This window comes from Cebus imitator, unplaced genomic scaffold (genome assembly GCF_001604975.1).
Source record: "Cebus imitator isolate Cc_AM_T3 unplaced genomic scaffold, Cebus_imitator-1.0 Scaffold240, whole genome shotgun sequence".
Classification (NCBI taxonomy): Eukaryota; Metazoa; Chordata; class Mammalia; order Primates; family Cebidae; genus Cebus; species Cebus imitator.
Genome location: NW_016107555.1, coordinates 330748 through 349497, shown reverse-complemented (window position 1 = coordinate 349497; position 18750 = coordinate 330748). Strand labels below are relative to the sequence as shown.

At 59.7% G+C, this 18750-nt stretch overlaps 2 protein-coding genes across 4 annotated transcripts in view; both read left to right on the top strand.

The window, feature by feature from the left end:
• NOL9 (nucleolar protein 9) overlaps positions 1–4679 on the top strand; it is a 48360-nt gene extending 43681 nt beyond the window's left edge. The window contains exon 14 of the transcript XR_005195417.1: positions 4668–4679. The gene's annotated coding sequence lies outside the window, so the exon portion shown is untranslated. The remainder of the gene's footprint in view (positions 1–4667) is intronic.
• Positions 4680–10409: 5730 nt separating this feature from the next.
• PLEKHG5 (pleckstrin homology and RhoGEF domain containing G5) overlaps positions 10410–18750 on the top strand; it is a 38780-nt gene continuing 30439 nt past the window's right edge. For 2 of the 3 annotated variants that reach the window (XM_017498297.2, XM_017498302.2), the window contains exon 1: positions 18361–18447. In XM_017498297.2, coding sequence (XP_017353786.1) covers positions 18444–18447 — 4 coding nt within the window. In that variant the 5' untranslated portion in view covers positions 18361–18443. Of the gene's footprint in view, positions 10557–18360; positions 18448–18750 lie in introns of those variants that run through there. The other variant, XM_017498298.2, reaches the window with a different exon arrangement.

Here is an 18750-nt window from a genome sequence, read left to right as displayed (position 1 = left end):
TCTGTCACCCAGACTGGAATGCAATGGTGCGATCTTGGCTCACTGCAACCTCCACCTCCCGGGTTCAAGTGATACTCCTGCCTCAGCCTCCTGAGTAGCTGGGATTATAGGCATCTGCCACCATGCCTGGCTTATTTTTTGTTTTTTCAGTAGAGATGGGGTTTCACCATGTTGGCCAGGCTGGTCTTGAACTCCTGACCTAAGGTGGTCAACTCGCCTTGACCTCCCCAAGTGCTGGGATTTTAGGCTTGAGCCACAGCACCTGGCCACATGTCCAGCTAATTTTTAATTTTTTTGTAGAAACAGTGTCTCACTATGTTGCCCAGCTTCGTCTCAACATCCCCGGCTCCAGAGACCCTCCCACCCCAGTCTCCTGAGTAGCTGGGACCACAGGTGCGTGCCACCATGCCTGGTTAATTTTTTTTTTTTTTTGAGTTGGAGTCTCGCACTGTCGCCCAGGCTGTCATGCAGTGGTGCGATCTTAGCTCACTGCAATCAGCCTCCTGGGTTCAAGCAATCCTCCTGCCTCAGCCTCCCAAGTAGCTGGGACTGCAGGTGTGCACCACCACACACCCAGCTAATTTTTTGTATTTTTAGTAGAGAGGTGTTTTATCTTGTTGGCCAGAATGGTCTCAATCTCCTGACCTCATGATCTGCCCACCTTGGCCTCCCAAAGTTCTGGGATTACAGGCATGAGCCACCGTGCCTGGCCATGCCTGGCTAATTTTGAAATTTTTTGTAGAGACAAGGTCTTGGCCATGTTGTCCAGACTGGTCTTGAACTCCAGGGTCAAGGAGTCATCCTGTTTCAGCCTCCCAAAATGCTGGGATTGTAGACGTGAGCCTCCCTGCTTTATGCTTCTTGAGATGTAAATAAACAGGATCCAGGCAGAACCCCTCCAGGCCCATATGGGAGGCTCTCAGGAAACAGCATCCGCTGTAAGGCCATGATGGGGTGAGACTTAGCAGCTGCCCTGCACAGAAACTGCCTCTGTAGGCTGGGCCTGTGTCCTGGGCTTAGCGGGGAGGAGGCCTTGGCCTCTGTGCCAACAGTCAGACAAGGCCCGTCCGAAGCAGCCTGGGTCTCTGTTGGGCATGTCCACATGGACAGTGGTGACAGTTTCCAACCAACAGGACCAGTGTTTCGACAATGGGGTAGATAGCTGGAAATCCTGGCTGTCCTGGAAGTCTGGCCCGTCTTTTCCGTGGTTGGGAGCCTGGCCCAGGAGCCTTTGTTCCTCGGTCAGACTTGGCCCTCGAGAGGACCCCAGATTCTCAGTCTGTCTGGCTAGGTTTAAAAGTCTGCAGTGGCAGCAGCCAGCCACGAAGCTGGAATGTGACTGCGCTGCCTTGGCCGCAGACAGCCTGAGGCACGACCTTCATTTCTGCCTCTTCCCTCACCTCTGGCTGAGAAATCCCAGTACCCCAGCTGACGGGAGTCAGGGGCAGGTGGCAGCTGCTGGGTCTCAGCCTGAGTCTCAGCTCCTCCAGGGAGACCAGGCTTGTCCCCAGGCGGGCGTCCAGGCATGTGGGCTGGCCTCTGGGCACGGTCCTCCGTGGAGGCCTGGGAGCCCTGCCACCTTGACACACAGGGTGAGGCGGAGCCGAGCTGGACCAAGCCTTGAGGTATTTGGAAGTCGGCCCTGGTGAGAGGCGGTTGATTGCAAATTGATTCTAGTTCAAATTAACAAGCACTTAACTGGCACCTGCTCTGGGTGAGGCTGGGCCTGGGCCCTGTGTCCCTGGTAGAATGAGTCTAGATTCTAAGGGCTCCCAGGCTAGAAGGAGTGAGGGGGTGTCCATGGTGGGATCCAGGTGTCGGTGGGAGGAGCTACCAATTCCACTGAAACAGTGGGTGGGTGGGGCCCCAGGGTCTGAGTGGCGGTGCAGGGGGCGGGATAGGGGCAGGCTTTTAATCAAGGCAGTGACATTTGCAGACTTGTGTTCTATTCTTCTGCTGTGATGGGTGGCCGTTGTCCTCTGAGTGTGGAGGGCACTCTCCTGGATTAATTCATTCAACCCCCATGGCCACCCTGTGAGGCCTGTGAGACCTACGCTGTATAAATGAGGAAACTGAGGCCCAACTTGCCTGAGATGGCACAGCCAGCAGGAGCTGGAGCTGGGATTTGAACCCAGGGAGCCCGGTTGGTTCTGGAGGCTGGCATGGAGTGGGTAAGAGTGAGCCAGGGACTGAGGTAGGGCAGTGGTGGCCCGAGGCTGTGCCAGCGCAGGGCGGGGGCTGATGGTGCCAGAAGACATTCTGGAGGCAGAGCTTAGAATGGCGTGGGAGCTGCTTTGTGGCCAGCCCGCCCCAGGCTGCAGTTGTCCCCAGGCTGCAGCTGGTGGATGGGTGGGTGATGATGGTCTGGCCAGATGCTGGGCAGTGACTGGGCCTCCCACCCCACTGGCGAGCCAACTGAGCCTGAGGGGCCTACTGTCTGGCTTCCCTGCCCCCCCCACACACACTCAGGGTAGCCCGGGAGGGACCTATGCCAGCTTAAAGGTCAGAGAGCTTTGTCTAGGCCTATGGCTCCCAGAGTCCAAGTCAGGGGCACATCTGGGGCTGGGAGAAACCCACCTGAGCTCACGTGGCCTCAGGGCTTGGGGCATGGGGCGGCACTGAGCAAGAAGGACCACCAACCCAGCCTGGATGACCCCACAGCCACTTGGAGCTCCAATATCTCTGCCGTGTAGGAGTAGCCAGTGGTATGGAGGGTGGTGAAGAGAGCCTTTCGCAGCACCCACCCCTTTCTGGCGATGTGGGCAGGTCTCCAGACGCCCCGAGCCTCTGCTTCCACCTTTGTAAAATGGGGTCATAGTAATCCAGTCACAGTCGCTGAGCAGATTATAGGAGATGCCGCCATGAGGCTCTTGGTCCAGAATCCCCGTATAACGCATAGGGCACCGGCAGACATTAGTGTCCCTACTGTAAGGACAGCCAGGGAAAGGGGGCTGAGAGGTCCCTGGCCCAGCAGGAGTCTGTTTCTGAGCACAGGGAAGAGAACAGCACGGGCTCCCTGGCTTCCGAGGGCCTGGCCTCTTCCCTGCCCGGCCTGGGCTTCCTGCAGCAGAGCCCCTCCCCCTTCCTCTCTCCAGGCCATGGTGGCAGTCACACGTTCACCCTCTGCCGTGCCGGGGCAGCCTGGCTGCAGGGGTTGCAGTTGGGCAGCCTGTGGTGCCCACTCCTGGGCTGGAGGTGAAGTCCCTGCGTGATCTGCCAGCCGGGTCCTGGCTCTGTGAGTCCTACTGTACCCTGCTGCCTCAGTCTCCCTTCTCACTTGCCTCAGTGCCACCCCCTAGGGGCCCAAGGGCTGGAGAGAGAGCTGTCTGGGCAGCTCAGGAGTGTGTGGGACCCTCTCAGATCCCTCCTGTCCTGCGGGCGGTGGGCCTCAGCAGCTGCTGGGTGACCTCCAGCCCCCTTCAGACGTTTCTTTTGGGCTTGCCAGGCGCCAAGCGGTGTCCTTTCATGCAGCCAGCCTCCTTCAGTCACCCTAGTCAGGGGCTCAGGACTGTCTCCATTTTACAGAGGAGGAAACCGCGGCTGGAGGAGTCAGTGACTGTCCTGTGTGGTGGCGGTGCTTGTCCCCTTTGGTCCCCCCACCCCACAGCACCCAGGGCTGGCATGGGGCCCATCAGAGGCTATGGGGAGAGTTTTGGGGGCTGAGGCTGAGGCCTGGTTGAAGCTTGAGGACGGGCTGGCCGGGGGCCAGGTGGTTGTGGCCCAGGTTTCCGACAGCATCTTCCAAACAAATGAACGGGCAGATGGGCTGGGGCATTGGACCCATGCATCTGGCCTTCGGAATTGTTAATTAATTAATTACTTTATTTATTTTTTGAGACACAGTTTCACTTGGTCACTGAGGCTGGAGTGCAGTGGCACGATCTTGGCTGACTATAACTTCCGCCTCCTGGGTTCAAGTGATTCTCCTGCCTCAGCCTCCCGAGTAGCTGGGATTACAGGCATCTGCCATCATGCCTGGCTAATTTTTGTACTTTTAGTAGAGACAGGGTTTCACCATGTTGGTCAGGCTGGTCTAAAACTCCTGACCTCATGTGACCCACCCACCTTGGCCTCCCAAAGTGCTGGGATTACAGGTGTGAGCCACTGTGCCCAGCCCAGAATTGTTTAATTTGGAGGAAGGATCTGTGCTGCCCACACCAGGCCCTGCTTACCCCTCCCACAGGTGCCAACGCTAGGCCCACTGCTTGCTAGCTGGCAGGGTGACCTCCACCCCACCTGGCCCCTACCCCCAGGGTCACTATCAGGTATTGGTGCTAGAGGGTCCTCAGCTCCTGCCTCCAGAGGGCAGAGACAGATTCTTCTTTTTACCTGGCCTGATGGAGCGTTTGGGGAGGGCCTGGCCAGAGGGACAGGGACGGGAGAGCCAGAGCACAGGGGAGTGGCTAGCGCCCACTCTCTCCAGATTACATAACGGAACTCTGCAGGGCTTCATTCCTCCAGGCTCTGCCGCCTGGCCTGAGCAGGAGCACTCACCCACAGCATAACCATCTGGGTACTTCTCATGGAGCTGGGCAGCTAGCACTGGGCATGGCTGCCCCGCATACACGCAGCTAGCGGTCCCCGGCTGCCCTGGGGGTCCAGACAGGCCTCCTCAGACACTGGGAGAGGAAGGGAGGAATGTGGTTACCTGCCCCTGGGGCTTTGAGGTCCACAAGAGGCCACAGTGGGCCTTGCCTGGGAAGGTGAGGAATGGGGCCTCTTGTTGGGTGCAGGGAACCCCCTAAGTCTTCATCTCTTTGGAGTGAGCACTCGCCCTGCATCAGGCTCCCTGCTAAGCCCTGTGCGTGCAGGCTTTTGTGGAGATGACACTCTGGGGGGCTCTTTCCTGAACCCATTTTACAGATGTGGAATCTGGGGAAGCGTCATGGACAAGGCTGCCCAGCTTGGGACGCAGAAGCCTGACCCTGAACCAAGCACCCCCTGTGGGGGCTGCCCTCGGGAAACCCCAGTAGTGGGAAGGGGTCATCCAGGGTGGCTGAGGGGATGTTCAAGGGACCCACGGAGCCCCCCCGCCATGAGCTTAGGCAGGAAAGTGCCGCAGGGCCTACATCTCCTGGGTGGCCGTCGCTTCCTGGCATGGGGGTCGATGGCTGGGTCCTGCCACCTGTTTCTCTTCCTCTTTTGGCCCCTTACTCAGCGGGACCTTGTGGGGGTGGCCCCTGCTTGGGCCCTCACATGGCACTTATGCTCTCAAGGAAATAGCCGTGGTTTGCAGAGGACTTGCCTCCTCCCCATGTCCAAGGCCATTGCCAGGAACCAGGTGAAGTGCGCCCTTGTCTCTAGCCTCCGTCCCTCTGCCAGTCCTGGTTCCAGCCCCAGGCCAGAGGATGCTCACTGGAGTGCCAAAGGAACCAGAGGTGGGAAGAGAGGCCAACCTTGGGCTCTCCCTGCCCATGTGAGGCACAGACCAGTTGTCTCTCCTCCCCTGGGGTATTCCTGTACAGAGGCGGTGAGGCTCCCAGGGGACCGAGTCCTTCGAGGTAGGTCTGGGGCCGTGGGAAAGCAGCCCTCCAGCTGAGGGCCCACCTGCCTCTCTTGGGTTTCTCGCTTCTCATCTGTGCCCAGCAGTGGCTTCTAGAGGCGCTGGACAGTGAGTGAGGAGGGCCAGGCCTGGAGCGGGGCGGGCAGTGCGGCCGGCAGGGTGAGCACCGCTCTGGGGCTCAGCCCTGGCTCGCCCGCTTCCTAGCTCTGTGTGGCCTGGGCATGTTGCCTGTCATGGCCTCAGCTTCTCCATGTCTGTGGTGGGGACAGTAGCACCTGCTGCTGGGGACACAGTGCAGATGGGAGGAGATGATGTGTGAATAGCACTTGCTCAGTGTGGCACCGGGACGTGGTAAGTGGAGTGCCCCCCTGGGGCTAGGCATGCAGCAGAATGCGAGACAGACAGCTGTCCCCGAAGGCACCAAGAACGACCCCCATGTTTGTCAGCGGCATCGCTAGTCAGTCTTGTTTCCTGGTTTCCCTCAGCCCCTCGGAAAAGGCTCAGGTGTATCCACAAGCCTTGGACAGCTGCTGTCTCAGAGGGAGGGGCTGGTGCTGCACCCATGAGCGCTGTGGTGGTCTGTTTCACTGGCCTGGGGGGGCCTGCCCTGACCCACTGAGGCGGCCTCCTGCCTTCCTGCTTCGGGAGGCCAGCTGAGGGGACCCGCTAGCCTTGCAGGGAAGGAGCGTGGGAGACAGAAGAGGACAGCTGGGCAGCAGGACCAGCACAAGCGAAGGTGGGGAGGTGGGAGGCAGGAGGCACATTTGGGGACAGAAGGAACACAGGAGATGAGCCTCCGTGCAGTCAGGGCGGGGAGGCAGAGCCCGCTTCCTCCTCTCCGCGGCACCAGGGCTACAGCCCCTCGGGAGGCCCCAGATGGATGCTTGGGAGTAGGGCCTCCCCAGGTGGCTGATGCAGTGGGGGTGGGATGTCCCCTTGTGCTCAGCCTACAGTCGAGGGTAGGAAGGAGTCTCTGCCACGCCCAGGTGGGGCTGCTCTGGGATTGGCTGTCCTGAAATAATAACCAGGTGTGGCTCCCACCAAGCCCAGACAAAGAGGGGCCAGGGCTGGGTAAAGGCTCCAGGACCCACCCCACTGGCCCTGGCCACTGCTATGGTGAGTCTGAGACCAGAGATGGCTGGCCAGGCCATGGATAGTCCCACTCCCCAAGCCTCAGTCTGACATCCTCACGCTGGCCACTTGCCACATGAACACAAGCCAGGGACACCCTCAGCTCCTGTGGGCTCAGGCCCAGGTCATGTGGGTGCCAGTGATGGACAACCAAGGGCCTGCGTTTGTCCTCCCTGGCCCCATGCCGGCGGGGGAGGGGCTGGGCAGGCAGGCATATGCTTCGAATTATTCAAGCTGCCTCTTGGCACCTTAGCCCTCAGCTGGGGGTGTGCAGGCTGCCGGGATGGCCACCCCAGCACCCCCTGCCATACCCTGGGGTGGCCCCTCCAGCACCAGCCCCAGAAGCAAAGCCTTCTGTGCCAGCTCCCTCTGCCTGGGCCTTGGGTCTCTGTTGCCAGGCATCTGGTTTAGTAGGGGAGCCAGTTCTGCCCTGGCTCTGCCCACGCCTCTGCCTTGGCTCTGCTCCTTCAGATCTGGCAGGCTGGTGGGGGCGGGGGGGCACTGGTGGAGTCAGACAGAGGAGGCTCGGCAGAGCCTGGTTGGAAAGCCCAGTGCAAGCTGCCCTTGGCCCCGTTCAAGTTTGGACTTCCGAGGGGCTGCCCCACTGCCCTCTGATCGCTCAGCCTTCTCTCCCAGCTGCTTGTTCAGGTCCCCAAGTTGGCTTTGTTTTTTGTTATTTTAAAGATGGGGTTTCACCATGTTGTTCAGGCTGGTCTTGAACTCCCGACCTCGGGTGATCCGCCCGCCTTGGCCTCCAAAGTGCTTGGCTTACAGGCATGAGCCACCATACCCAGCCCCTAAGTTGGCTTTGAAGCTTGACAGTCTTGGGGTCAAATCCAAGTTCTGTTCCTTGTGAGCTAAGCCTCAGTTTCCTCATCTGTGCCATGGAGGGAGTACCCACCCACGCGGGGAAAGCCACAGTGGTCCTGCTGGGGCACAGGTCACGTGGACACCCTGGCAGAGGGCTCTCCACAGGAGGCCCCATAGGCTCTGAGTTGTTATTTTTTAGCTTGAACATTTTGTAATGTTGACAGCACTGTGGGATAAACTGACCAGTGGCTTTTCATTTCCCCGCCTGTCCGCCAGCTTTTCCTTCTTCTCGTGGTTCTTTCTGTGAGGGCTCTGCACCCCCCAGCCCTCTGACTTCTTCCCACTCTACCCGCCACTCGGGAGCAGCCAGGATCCCCTGAGGATGCCGGGGCTCGGCTGTTCAGGGCTCCATGCCTGCCACTGCCATTGGTGTAGGTGACACGATCTGAGGGAGGAGGCAGGCTGTGAAGTGTGTCCAGCCCTGAGAGAGGAGAGACCCTCCACGGGAGCCCAGAGTGCAGAGACTGGACTTCACAGGCAGGCTGAGGGTGAGGCCTGGCCTGCAGCTCCTGCCCTCTGACCCCCTGGGGGGCCTCGGCTCAGTGGAGGTGGGGAGCATGCCTTGAGCTTCCTGGGGAGGGGTCCAGGCAGGAACTGAAACATCTCTGGGGCAGCCCACAGCCTCCCCACAGGTGCTTCTGTTCCTCACTGAGAAATCCTGCAGGGTCCTGCTGGGGCTGGGAGCGGGGTCACAGGTCAGGGGTGTGGAGCTGGAATTGCTCCTGGGGCAGCACATTTTTCTTCTCTGAAAACTTATCTTAGCAGAGAGACCACGAAACAATCGCACTCTTTTCCGGGCCTCTGTCGTCCCCACACGGCCAGCCCGTCTCCTTGGCGGGGGCTCTGAGGGAGCCGGGAAGGCGAAATTTGTAAAATGTCTGTAGGAGGGGAAGAAAGGCGCTTTGTGTGGGGCCGGGGCCCTGGCCATTGGTCAGCTCTGAGGCCCCCAGCCGCTCCCAGAATGCTCCCCTTCCCGGGGAGGGCACGCCTGCCAGCTGAGGCCAGCCCCAGTGGTCCCTGCAGCCCCCTGAAGCCCTGTGCTCCCTGCATCCGGTCCCTAGGCCACCCAGCCTCGGAGGGCACAGGCCAGGTGGAGTGACCTCCCCTGGCCTCAGCATGTTTCTCTACTGGAGGAAGCGGGGCACCTACGAGCTGGAGGCCCTGCCCGGTGACCTGGCTGAGCTGGAGCTGGGGACAGTGGAGCGTTTCTCGTGGAGCTCCACCCTGGACATCATCGAGGACCTAGGGGGTAGGTGTGAGCCCACTTCCCAGGAGTCCTTTCAGCGGGCTCCGGCTTGCCCGGCCAGGGCCTGCAGCCTACTCAGCCATACTTGTTGCTGACGGTCGCTTTCCACATTGGGTGGGGGCCACGCCCACTCCCAAGAGCCGACACTGGTGGCAGGAGAGGGGCCTGCAAATTAGGACCCTGGGGCCAGAGGGCAGGCAAGCAGCTGTGGAGGCTGTCCTTCCTCCAGGGCTGGCCTGGCTGGGCAGCATGGACCCTGCACTGGGCTTCAGGCCTGGCCTCTGTCTCTGCTCTCCCCCCACCCCCAAGATCAGGCCACGGTGTTTTCTCAGGGCTGGGTAGTGGGATGAGATGTTCTGGAACATTCATGTTCTAGGCCCCAGGACATGGGTCGTTTCACCTTTTGTCCCCATTTTACAGATGAGGAAGCAGGCGCAGGGAGGTTAAGCCCCTGCTGTCGGGGATGCTGAGCCCTGCAGCCTGTGTTAGAGGCATGGGGTGTTGGGCTGCTTCCTGGGGGTGAGAGGTCGGGGAGCCTGTGAATGGGAATAATGATGCCTCAGGGGTCGTGGGGGCTTGAGAGCACTAATGGGGATGGCGCACAGGGGGACCTCACACAGCGGGTGCAGAGGTAGGGCGCACCGGTGCCGCCTGTCGGATGCCTCTTCCGTCCGATCAGCTGAGCTGGCTCTGTCAGGGTGCTTTACTGCAGTGACAGAAACTCGAGTCCCGTTCAAAGAAGCTACCAGAGCGCTGATCTCTGTCTCCCAGCGCTGTGGAACTGTCTGGGGCCGGGGCCTGGGCCTTGGTTCTCTTCTCCATTAGCCTCATCCTCGGGCCCAGGTGCTGGCCTCCCCCAGCCCAGGGGGCAGAAGCCTGTCCTGGATGAGTCTCCCCAGCCTGTCAGGGTCCTTCCCTGAGCCCATCCCTGAGGCCAGAGGCGGGGAGAGTGATGATTCAGCCTGGGGTCCACCTTGGGAGGCAGGAGGGAGCCGGCAGACCACACAGGGACAGTTACTGAAAAGGGAGGTGCTGCTCCCAATGCCAGTGGGCATGAAGGCCACATGTTCCTGCCTGTGACCAGCCCCCATGCTGTGGAGGAGGGGGGATGTGGCTGCTTGGAGGGGAGAGACAGGTACAGTAAGCCCCCAGGGCCCCAGCAGCTCAAGGCACCTTCAGGGTGTGCGCCGGAGGCAGGGAGGGCAGGATGTGAGAGGTGTGGCCCAGCTGGCCAGTGGTAGAGGCAGTGGGGATCTGGAGGCAGCACAGGATGTGGCGGGGGTGAGGGTGGGGGGGTGGAGGTTGTGGGTGGAGGAGCATAGCGGCTGGGGTTGGGGAGCAAAGGCCCCCTCCACCCTAGGCTGGGCACTGTTGTAGAGTTGGAGGGTGTGATGAGGGGCAGACTGCTCTATTTCTTCACCTGGCAGCTTCCTGCCTACCTGAGGCAGGTATGGTGCTCCAGGACCCAACAGGGCCAGAGACTTGCCCTGGGTCATTTAGCCACCCAGCCAGCAGGGCCAGCCAATGGGCGCTGTGCCTCACCCCTCACCCCAGCTCAGACTGGGCTCCCCTAGGCGGAGCGGGGTGAAGCAAGGCTGCTTCCGGTCTGCAGAGGCAGGCCTGCCCTGGGCTCTCTGAGTTGTTCTCTACATCTCTGTCATCCTGGTCCTTCCGCTGGGACGCCCTCACGGCTCAGACGCAGGAGTAACATCTATGAAGCTCCCTGTCTCTCCTGCCCCTGGGACCGGCAGCTCCTGCTTCTGGGATTCCACAGCTCTGGGGCCCCTTGTCACACTGACCACACAGGTAATGTAGAGAGGGCTTACCCAGTGCCAAGCACTCTTTTTCTTTTTCTTTTTTTTTTTTTTTTTTGAGACAGAGTCTCATTCTATCACCCAGGCTGGAGTGCAGTGGCATAGACTCGGCTCACAGCAACCTCTGCCTCCTGGGTTCAAGCGATTCTCCTGCCTCAGCCTCCAGAGTAGCTGGGATTACAGGCACCCACCACCACGCCCAGCTAATTTTTTTTGTATTTTTAGTAGAGACAGGGTTTTACTATGTTGTTCAGGCTGGTCTTGAACTCCCGACTTCATGATCCACCCGCATCAGCCTGCCAAAGTGCTGGGATTACAGGCATGAGTCACGGCGCCTGGCAGGTGCTCATGTTTTTTTCTTTTGAGATGGAGTTTCGTTCTTGTTGCCCAGGCGGGAGTGCAGTGGCATGACCTTGGCTCACTGCAACCTCCACCTCTCAGGTTCAAGCGATTCTCCTGCCTCAGCTTCCTGAGTAGCTGGTACTACAGGTGTACACCATCATGGCCCGGTAATTTTTGTATTATTAGTGGAAACAGGGTTTCACCATATTGGCCAGACTGGTCTGGACCTCCTGACCACGTGATCTGCCCACCTCGGCCTCCCAAAGTTCTGGGATTACAGGCGTGAGACACCTCACCCAGTCTATTTTTCTCTTTAAAACAAGGTAGGCTGGGTGCGGTGGCTCTTGCCTGTAAATCCTGCACTTTGGGAGGCTGAGGTGGGTGGATCACCTAAGGTCAGGAGTTTGAGACCGGTCTGGCCAATACGGTGAAACACTGTCTCTACTAAAAAATAAAAAAAATTAGCTGGGCATGGTGGCAGGCACCTGTAATTCCAGCTACTCAGGAGGTTGAGGCAGGAGAATCGCTTGGACCCAGGAGGCAGAGGTTACAGTAAGCTGAGATCGCACCATTGTACTCCATCTGGGTGACAAGAGCAAAACTCCGTCTGGAAGAAAAGAAAAAAAGACAAGCTTATCTCTCTGTTACCCAGGCTGGAAGGCAGCAGTGAGATCACAGTGGTAACATCACTGCATTAGACCTCAGGCAGCACTCCTGCCTCAGCCTCCCAAGTAGCTGGGACTGCAGGTGCACACCACCATGCCCTGCTGATTTTTAATTTTTTTTATAGAGATGGGGTCTCTCTATGTTGCCCAGGCTGGTCTTGAACTTCTGGGCCCAAATGATCCTTCTGCCTTGGCCTCCCAAAGTGTTGGCATTATGGGTATGAGCCACCATGCCTGGCCTCAAGAGCTCTTTAAAGCTGGGCTCTTGGAATATCCATGCCCACTCTCTGAGTCAAGGCCGTTCTTGGAATCCCCTTTATCCTGGTGAGGCGTGGCGAGGCCTCTGAGGTCCTGACTGGTGGCACTCAGATACACCATGCACATCCTCAGCCTGAGCACCAGAACTCAGACCTGCTCACCCATGTGTGCCTGCCCCAGCTCTCCCCGGGACTGGCAGAAAGGCCCCAGGGGGCTGCACACAGCGGCTGGGTCACAGCGCGTGAGCAGGTCTCACGCATAAGCCGAGGCAGCCGGGTGGGTGAGCGTGCGCACATGGCTGTCTGTGTGAGCTCTGTTCTCTGCACCAGCCAGACCCTGGCCGGGGCCCACGGAGGGTGGGCCGACGCTAGCCCAGCCTGTGATGGGGGCGGGACTGGCACTTGGAGCGTGACTGTCAAGAATGGGGATCTCATGGCCATTTCTGCAGCCCCGCTCCTGTTACGCCCTTGGTCTCTCAGCTCCTCTGAGGAACCTCTAGAGGAAGCCCACGGTGGGCAGATGGGCAGGCGCCCACAGTAGCCTCAGCCGGAGGAAGTAGCCAGCTGGCCCCAGGCCTGCGAGCAGAGCTGTGTGGACAGTTTCTCGGGGCCCAGGAAGGAATCCTGAATGTGTCCTCCCACCCGTTCGTACTGAACTCAAGCGGCGTGGGTGGGTTGCGTGATGTTCGGCACTCCGGTCCCCGGGGACTGCGCCAGTGGTGGTTCTGGGCTGTAGGCAGAAGCAGTGTTCAGGCCGTGGTCCACTCTCCTCCCTGCGGCCAGGTCCCCGCTTCACTGTCCTGCCCCAAGTTGCCCCATGGCACTTTGGAAAGGGATCAGAAACACATTGCCTTCCCAGGCCCCTGTGACGCTCCAACCAGTGTCCTGCATAGGGAGTGGCAGATGTCCTGGGACCAGCAGCGTTTACCCAGGACATGCCCCTATGGCTTTTGGCCAGGTTTGGGACAAATCTTGCCCTTTGTCAGGCTGCTGCAGTGAAGAGGTCCAGCCCCAGAATGGCCTGCAGCAGCTGCCCAGGCATGGACGGGCGCCCAGGAGGGCGGGGCTCACGTGGGAGGGGGCATTCAAGGCCACAGCTGCCTCCTGAGAGGGGCAGCCTTTTCGTGGCCCGGCCTTCAGTTGGGAGGTGGTGGGCAGGGAGGGCCTGTTTTCTTGAGACAGAAGGGTTCATTGGAGCGGAAGTTCCACAGGTGAGAGGTACCCTGCAGATGAAAACAAGGTGGTTTCCCGTGCACTTGTGTCAGACAGGGGCCAGTGGAGAAAGGGTTCCCTGGCTGACACAAGTGCACGGGAAACCACCTCGTTTTAATCTCCATGACACTCATGTCGTGATGGATGGGGGGACCAATTCATGCTCTGCAAACACCTAATTGTGTCAGGCACCATGGGAGCACTGCAGCTTGGCAGTTAGGAGCGCAGGCTTGGAGGCTTGCAGACGTAGGTGCCAGTTGCAGCCTCATTACTCTCATTACTTGTGTGACCTTGGGCGAATCTCTCTACCCTCCAAGCCTCAGTTTTCTCATCTGTAAAATGGGGACAATGAAAAGCTGGGCGCAGTGGCTCACACCTCTAATCCCAGCACTTTGAGAAGCCGAGTCAGGCAGATCACGAGGTCAGGAATTTGAGACCAGCCTGGCCAATATAGTGAAACCTCATCTCTACCAAAAATACAAAAATTAGCCGGGCATGGTGGCACATGCCTGTAGTCCCAGTTACTCGGGAGGCTGAAGCAGGAGAATTGCTTATACCTGGGAGGTGGAGGTTGCAGTGAGCCGAGATCACCCCACTGCAATCCAGCTTGGACAACAGAGTGAGACTTCGTCTCAAAAAAAAGGGGGGACAATGATCATTCCTCTGCCCAGAGTTAGACAGTGAAACCAGACCATCATGGAGTTCCCAGCAGGTATTTGGCAAGTGAGAGCTGTGGTTGTGATGTGTGGTTCCTGAAGCCATCTGATGGGAAGGCAGGCCGGTGTTGGTTCAAAGGCCCAAGACAGTGGGAGTCCAGCAGGGAGACGTTCACCTGGAACTGGGATATGTGGCCATAGGGAGGCCTTCCTGAAGGCAGCAGCCTTCAACTTGGGCCTTGAAGAATGGGCAGGACGGCAGCAGGCAGCGATGGGAGGACGCTGGGAGAGGGCAAAGGAATAGAAGCAAGAAGGGCTGGGCTGGGGTCCGAGGCGCAGTTGTGCCCAGTGAGTAGCAGAGTGAGGGGCCTGGGGGACTGCGGAGCTGGAAGCATTTGTGCTGATCCGAGGCAGACACAACTCGGGAGGTGGAGCCGTCCAGAACATGGGTCCAGAGCTGCCAGGCTCCTCTGGTTTGTCAAGACAAGCCAGAAATATGGATTTTTATGTGAAATCTCCTGACTTTTCAAAGTTGGCAACCAATTTAAATTCTTTCGAAACCCTGTGCTCAGCCAAACAAAACATGTCTGCCGGCTGTTCTGCCCACGCCCCGAGAGCTGATTCTGGTAGAGATCATGTTCAGGACAAAGCTGAAGTGGCCTCCTGCGACTGAGACAGGGCTGGGGGAGAGCTGGCAAGTGGGCTCCTCTGCCTGGCCAAGGGCCCCGGCTCTCCCAGGCATGGTGGGAACGGGGCAGACCAGGAGAGGCAGTGTCTGGCAGGCCACGGGGCGAGTTCAGGGTTCCAGGTCCGCCTAGGGACGGGGGAGTTCAGGGTTCCAGGTCCGCCTAGGGACGGGGGGAGTTCAGGGTTCCAGGTGTGCCTACAGGGGGGAATTAATGGTTTCAGGTCTGCCAAGGGGAGGGGGACTTTAAGATTCCAGGCCTGCCTGGAGCAGGAGGTTCAGGGTACCAGGTCTGCTTAGGGGACGGGGGAATTCAGGGTTTCAGGTCTGCCTGGAGGGGGAGGTTTAGGGTTCCAGGTCTGCCTAGGGTCGGGCTGAGGTGGAGGGGCAGACACCGTTCAGGCTGTTCCACATAAGAGGCAGGGCTCCCGGGGGAAGCCAAGGGCAGGCAGTGGAGGCAGCCCCCTGGAGCTGTCCACTCTCACAAAGCCACATTCTCCTGCCCTCTCTGCTCTGGGGTGATCAGAGGCAGATCCCCTGTTCCTGCTCCCCAATAATCTTGGAGGATTATACCCCTTTGGACTGACTATCAGTGGACTCAAGGCTCCAGGACCCACTAAAAGTCCTGCTTATGGGCTCCTATTGGGAAGGGGATCAGAACTCTGTTTTCTTCCCAGGCCTGCCTCAATTCATGGTCTCAGGAGAACAAATCTGATTGGCTGGGCTAGGCTATGTAGATGGCCCAACAACTATAATCTCAGCACTTTAGGAGGCCAAGTCAGGAGGATTCCTTGAGGCCAGGAGTTTGAGACCAGCCTGGGCAACATACTGAGACCCTCCCATTGCTATAAAAAAAAATTAAAAAGTTAGCCAGGCATGGTGGCACACACCTGTGGTCCCAGCTACTCCATAGGCTGAAGTGGGAGGATCACTTGAGCCCAGGAGATCGAGGCTGCAGTGAGCCATGATCACAACACTGCACTCCAGCTGGGGTGACAGGGCAAGACCCTGTCTCAAAAAAGAAATTTTAAATTAAATTAAGTTAAACCCAACTATGTCCAAGGTATTATATCACCTGATTCAATATGTCCTCCTTACCAGCCACCCTTTCTTCAAAGGCTGTAGGTGGGGCGGATGACCTGCAAGAGAGCTCACGACAGGCCTATGGTGGGGACTACTTGTCCTGAACCCCACCCCCAAGCCCCACAGGCCCTTCTCTGGGCCCTGAGAGCCACCGGGGTCCTGATGGATTTTTCTTCGTGTCTGCAGTCTCCAGGAGAGAAGAGCTCACCTCTGCAATGCAGGAAGTTGCAGCTTTAAAGCAGGGCACAGAGGGAGCCACGTCCTGGGGAGCTGGGACCAGCCAGTCTGGAGTGTGGGGCCTAGAAGGCAGGGTGAGCACCTGGAGCCTGCTGAGACCAGGGGTCAGAGGCCAGAGAGTTCAGGCAGGTAGATCCCAGGGCTACGAAGTCCCAGGCCAAGGCCAAGGATTCCGGAACCCAAGTGGCATAGCAGCCACAGGGTAGTCAGGCCTGATGGTGGCTGTGACCTGAGCGGTCATGGTGGCATCTAGGGAGCTGGCGAGGCAGACCCAGTGGCAGAAGACGTGGCCTGGGGCCCTCAGAATGTAGGGCTATAATCCAGAGGCCCTGGGGCAAAGGGTGTGAGAATCTGACCCCAGGCCCAGAGTTTTGAGAACACAGCGGCCTGGCAACTTTTGGGCAGACAGCAGATGCCCTGCTCAGCTGCAGAAGCACCAGGCTGGGTGCATGGGAAACTCCCCCAAAGCTGGCTGAGGGCTCCAGGTCCCCGTGGAAACGCAGATGACAGAGGAGGACCTGCTAGAGTCATGGCAGGCAAGAGCCCCGGGCCCTGCTCCACCCGCAAGTCAGCTTTCTCCCGGCAGGCAGGGACCTCGCCAGCCCTCACAGGGCCATATCCTCCCTCGGCTGCCTCCGCCTCCAGCTAGAGGCAGGACAGGCATCCTGGCCCTGGATGGCTGAGAGCAGAGACTCCGAGATGGGAATGAGCACTGTGTGGGGTGGGGCGGGGCCGGCCTGAGGGTCCTAAGAGTTCCTGTGAGCTGCGTAGTGAGGAGACCCAGGGCCCCTGGCAGCTGCTTCCTGCTCCGCCTGGAAGCCCCGGGACTCCTGTGGCAGCCCCTCCTCAAGAGCCCTCTCCCCAGGGCCGGGCAGATGTGCTACACCCCCAAAGAGCTGCCCTGCCCACCAGGGCCCCTGTGAGCTCCCCAAGGCTTGTCAGGGTCACCAATGGGTCCGCAGCACCCAGCTTAGAGCTTGGCTCATCGGGGCCCTCAGGGGATCCTCAGCGTGTTTGCTGAATGAATCCAGAGAGCTCAGGAGACCTGGGACCCACCCTATTTCCCTGTGCCAGGAGTCCTTGGGGCAGGGACCAGTTTCTGGTCACCTGTGGTCCCAGAGCCCAGTCCATGTAAGGAGTCCACGCAGGAGGGCTCCAGCTGAGAAGCCTCTGGCGAAGGGGTCAGGGAAGCCCTCCCTTAGCCTTTGGGAGAGTGACCCTGCCCGGCTGGAAGCAGCATCTTTTTACTTTTTTGAGACAGCCAGGCTGGAGTGCAGTGGCCTGATCTCGGCTCACTGCAACCTCTGCCTCCCGGGTTCAAGCAATTCTCCTGCCTCAGCCTTCCGAGTAGCTGGGACTACACCACCACACCCAGCTAATTTTTGTCTTTTTAGTAGAGACGGGGTTTCACCACATTGACAAGGATGGTCTTGAACTCCTGACCTCGTGATCCGCCGGCCTGGGCCTCCCAAAGTGCTGGGATTACACTCGTGAGCCACCACACCCGGCCGGAAGCTGCATGTTTAATACCCAGGTCTTGTTGGCCCGGTGCCTCCTGGCACCAGTGTGCAGGGTGGGCTGGGGGTCCAGAGACAGGATCAGGAGCACTGAGTCGCCGTGGACTCTTGACCACCTCTCCTAGGCTGTTTCTGTAGTGCAGAGGGTTTGGTATCGCCTAATTCCGTTTACATAAAGTACGGGACTGGGCAAACAAATCGATGTGTTGGAAGTCAGGGCGGCAGCGCCCTTGGGGGACCGGTTGGCACCAGGGTGGTTACGGGGGCTGGGTGGGGAGCTCTGCGGTCTGGGCGCAGGTTATTTCGTGAAAGTTTCCTGAAAGTGCATTGAGCTGTGCTCACAGGACAGGTGCACTTCTCTGTCCGCGTTTGGACTTCAATAGTTTGTTTGTTTGTTTGTTTTTTTGAGACGGAGTTTCGCTCTTGTTACCCAGGCTGGAGTGCAATGGCGCGATCTCGGCTCACCGCAACCTCCGCTTCCTGGGTTCAGGCAATTCTCCTGCCTCAGCCTCCCGAGTAGCTGGGATTACAGGCACGTGCCACCATGCCCAGCTAATTTTTTGTATTTTTAGTAGAGACGGGGTTTCACCATGTTGACCAGGATGGTCTCGATTTCTTGACCTCGTGATCCACCCGCCTCGGCCTCCCAAAGTCCTGGGATTACAGGCGTGAGCCACCGCGCCCGGCCTGGACTTCAATTAAGTTTAAAACTCTGAACCAACAGAGAAGCAGCAAGAGCAGTGGCAGGCGAGTCCCTCCGGTGACAGCCCCCACCCTGCGCGGGGCAGCCTCCGTGTTGCCATGGAAACTGACCTCGGAGACCACGATTCTGGGCTGGGGTGGGGGCTTTGCGGGGGTCCCGGGCTGCATTCCTGCGGACCGGCACCCTCCGCGTGGATGGCACCCTTCAGGCCGGAGCCGTACTGGCTTCCTGAGCCGCCCTGGTGTCCGCCCTGCGGGAGGTGGAGGCAGCCTCCCGACCGCAGCGCGCAGGGGCCGGGGAGCCGGGACAAGAGGGGTGATACCGTCGGCGCCGAGGCCCGGCTGCGCTCCCGCCCCCCGCCCCCCGCCCCCGAGGCGGGGCCGCCGCGGCTCCTCCCCGCCCACCTGCCCCGCCCGCCTCCCGCGCGAGGGTCCGGCAGCCGCGGCGCTGCGGCCTCCCAGTCGCCGTCGTCCCCGGCGCCCCGCCCGCCGCCCGCCCCCAGCGCGGCCCCGCGCCTGGTCCATGGGTGAGTGCGGGCGGGGGTCCCGGCGGGCGGGGATCCCGGCGGGTGCGCGGCGGGGGTCTGGGGGTCGGGCCGGCTCCTAACCTCCTCCGGGAGGGCCTGCTCCAGGCGAGGGGGTGGGCGCCGACCGGGTACCCGAACTCGGCCTCCAAGTCGGGGCCTGCCTCGGCAGCACCCCGCTTCTCCCCGTCTCCCCCCCGCCTCTCGCTGGCTGGGCCGCTCTGCCCCCACCGCGATGCACTCCAGCCCCCAGGAAGAGGCAGATTGGAGGGGGCCAAATTCAGGGTCAAAGATGAGTCTCGGGGA